The sequence below is a fragment of the Cannabis sativa genome, chromosome 9 (genome assembly GCF_029168945.1).
Source record: "Cannabis sativa cultivar Pink pepper isolate KNU-18-1 chromosome 9, ASM2916894v1, whole genome shotgun sequence".
In the NCBI taxonomy this organism is placed as follows: Eukaryota; Viridiplantae; Streptophyta; class Magnoliopsida; order Rosales; family Cannabaceae; genus Cannabis; species Cannabis sativa.
In genome coordinates, this window is record NC_083609.1 from 27079460 (window position 1) to 27082850 (window position 3391).

Consider the following 3391-nt stretch of genomic DNA (forward strand, 5'->3'; position numbering starts at 1 on the left):
GCTGTATGTGGTTGGGCTTCATATTGTCCTTTGGATAATTTCATCCCAAGGAATTCTATTTGCGTCTGTCCAATAATCATTTTCTTTTCAGACAACATGATACCATGGTCTTTAATGATAGAAGCAAACTGGGCCCATAACGCTTGATGGGCTTTTGCATCAGGAGAAAAGAGCAAAATATCGTCAATATAGATGAGAGCCTTTTCCAGTATTGGGCCATATATTTTGGTCATAGCCTTTTGGAATAGGGAAGGGGCAATTTTGAGCCCGAATGGTAGGACAGTCCACTGGAAATGATTATTTGGAATGCAAAAGGCTGTTTTGGGTCGCCATCTGGTTTGATGCCTAATTGCCAAAATCCTGCTTTTAGGTCAAATTTTGAAAAAATATGGGCTTTGGATAAACTGGCAAACAATGAATTCTTATTTGGTATTGGGAATTTATCATCTGCTAAGAACTCATTCAGGGGCTTGTAATTTATGACCAACCTTTGCTTTCCTCGAGCTTGCTCTAATCGATTATTGACATAAAATTCATGACATGCCCATGGAGAGGAAGTTGCCTCTATTAAACCCTGCTGCTCTAGCTCTTTGCACTCATTGGACGCCATATGTTGGTGTTCTGGATTCATGCCTGGGTGACTAGCCTTTGTAGGGTTGATATCTTCATTAAGCTTAAAAGGAAGGCTTATGAAGAACTGTTGATTTTTCCAAAGAGGATGGTCACATTTCTTCAGAAATTCTGCATGATTATTGGCACATAAGACTTCGATGAGTTCTTTCTTTATCTGATGAAATGGGTCATGGGGCATTAAGAAATAGTTTGGTATTGTTTCCCATGGAGCAAAATGTCGAATGTAACCAAGTCCACTAGGGAGAATACGCAAACCCTTTTTCTTTGTATGAAGATCGAATCCAACAATTAAGTCTTTTTCGGGCAATTTTGATCCAATGACTCTGTGAGTAACAGAACACCCTGGGAAGAACTGCAACCGAATCGGTTTGCTGATGAGTTTTGTGCAAAAAATACCTCCATTTGTAGCATGGAAGTATTGTTTCTCTTTCTTCCAATATTCTTTCGGAAGAATATCAGGGTTCATTATTGTGTATGATGCTCCCGTGTCAAAGAATCCGGCCACTTTTATCGGCTTGGCATATTTTTTTGGAAGAACTCGCACAGTGAGGACAGAGGATGGCTGCATTGTGTGAATAGTGAACATTTGATAGCATTCTGGAGTGTCTGAATCACTCCATTGTTCGAATGCACAAAGGGATTCTGAGTTGAATTCATCATCGGTGGAGAAGATTGACTCTATGTCATTCTCTTTAAGAGACATTCCGGTCGTTTGTTGAATATGTGATATAAGCTTGACTGTTTTTCCTTTTGGGCACTGTTTTGCATAATGCCCCTTTTTTCCACACACAAAACATCGATCAGATTTTTTGCGAAAGTCACGCTTCTTTCGTAAAAATTTTATTTTACGTCCCTTGTGTTTCAAGAACTTGAACGTCTTGAACTTGGTTTTTTTTCTTTGGGGTTTTGCAGGAACACGATGATTCAGAAGGGCATTTGATGAGTAAATCTCGTCTGCTACAAACTTTGCCTAGTTTTTTGGATTGCTTCATAAATTCCTAGAGAAATTTCTTCTGGAGCACATTTTTTCAAGGGCCTTTAAGACTAGTTGGAAAATTTCTCCAATTGTATCATCCGTTAGGCTTTTCCCTGATCCAGAGAGTAGCCTGAAAGTTTCTTCGCCAAGAGGCTCCGGAATAGAGGAAAGGAAGGCTTGCTTTAGATTTGGATCATCAATTCCACCTATTTGGTAGAATCGTTAAGTCATTCTTTTGTAATGCTTTTCCAAGTCTCTTTTGTCCATTGAACAACACTTGAGCTTGGAAAACTCTGCTCTAAGTCTTTCAGTTACTTGTGCATCTTGGCCACAAAATTCGACATAGAGATGGCTTAGGGCATTTGCGACAGATGGGAGTTGTAGGAAAGTCATCTGTCTATATTCACCTAAGCTTGTCCACGAATCTTGCAAAGTTCCAGTGAATCTTGAGACAAAATTTAAGAGGATCGTCCCCGTCTGTGCCTGTGGTTTTTGTGTCTCCAGGCTAAGCCAAGCTTGAAATTCTTGGAATCTCTCTCGCTATTTAGATGGGGGAATTTCATCAAGAGTAAAAGTTTGAAACTTAGAATATTTACTCTTTTGGTGATGCTTGGATTCTGTGTTCTTTGTAGCTGCTTCTTCTTCATCTTCTTCACTTTCATCTTCACTTTTGACAATAGGCTCGGTTGAGAGTATGCTTCTTCTGCAGATTGAGCCATAAAATAAGGGGGTACGTCATCATCAGAAGTATCTGAGTCTTTAGACTCGTCACTAGTACCCGAATCTTGGGACTCGTTACTAGTATCTGAATCTTCTTACCAAGTTTCATTCTCTTCAGAATTTTCTTCTTGGTCAGAAGAAGAAGAAGAAGACTGACTATCAAATTCTTTATCTGGTTGGTGGAGCATGGCAGAAATAGGATTATGTTGGGCCATGAAATGCTTTGGCTCTTTTTATGATAGGAAGGATGCTCGTGGAGGAGAATTGTCTAGGCTTTCCTTTTTCTTCCCCTTTTTGGTTTTTTGTTATTGATTTTCGTCAAGCATTCGTCTAAGTCAGAGAAGTGAGTCTTCTTGCGAAGAGACTGAGAAGGGTGATGTTGGAGAGGTCTTTTGCATGGTTGAGAACTGCCATGGTACTGATGGTGTATTTGCTCCAAAGAGTGTTGTATTTCCTCCAAAGAGTGTTGACTGAGGCCTCGTAGGGTATGATTCTTGTTGAAAAAATTGCTTTTTTAGAGATTCATACTGGGTTTTGAGGGCTTTCATTTCTGCTTCTTTAGCCAAGAATAATGAAATTGGAACAGAGTTTGATTTTATGATGGCCATGAGTTCGTCATGCGTCTGTTGAATCTTGTTCGTCAACTTTTCAATGATCGTATCTTGTGATTGTTGTTTGACGATTGTCTCTGTGCGGGTGATGTGTTTTTCTACCCGTTTTAAGACGTGGTTTTGGGCGATCATATTTTCTGTTTGCCAATTCAATACTTCTTCGGCCGCTGAGACCTTTTGTAAAGTTTAATCAGCATTCCTAGTTGTAGGATTTTGTATTTTTGGATGGTGGGAAGTGGTGCCCTGATCTTCAGTTTTTTCAAACCTCTTGAGAGGAGGAAATTGTGCATCATAATCAATGGATGGGCTAGAGGTGATCATGTTTGCGTCAGGAAGTGATTAAACTGATTGTTGAACAGCTGGTGTTGGAAATTTTTCTCCATGCTTCTTCATCCCTTTTGCTTGTCGTTTGTAACAAGGCAAAACTATCTCAGGTTGTGAATCTTGTGAA

At 39.7% G+C, this 3391-nt stretch overlaps 1 protein-coding gene across 1 annotated transcript; it reads right to left on the bottom strand.

Moving 5' to 3' along the window:
• Positions 1-229: 229 nt before the first annotated feature.
• On the bottom strand, positions 230-2544 carry LOC133031328 (uncharacterized). Its single transcript, XM_061104810.1, has 3 exons — positions 2429-2544; positions 2206-2380; positions 230-1603 (listed from the first exon to the last, which is right to left on the bottom strand). Exons 1-3 carry the CDS (start codon positions 2542-2544, stop codon positions 230-232), a joined length of 1665 nt encoding a protein of 554 aa, XP_060960793.1.
• Between the last annotated feature and the right edge of the window lie 847 nt (positions 2545-3391).

What these genes read in the sequence shown, in the direction of transcription:
- LOC133031328 (XM_061104810.1), bottom strand. Translation starts at nt 2,544, where the DNA reads ATGGCCCAACATAATCCTATTTCTGCCATGCTCCACCAACCAGATAAA. An exon ending in TCTGAAGAGAATGAAACTTG is followed by an intron (nt 2,381 to 2,428) that starts GTAAGAAGATTC and finishes TTCGGGTACTAG; the next exon opens with TGACGAGTCTAAAGACTCAG. An exon ending in ATCCAAGCATCACCAAAAGA is followed by an intron (nt 1,604 to 2,205) that starts GTAAATATTCTA and finishes CCAAAAAACTAG; the next exon opens with GCAAAGTTTGTAGCAGACGA.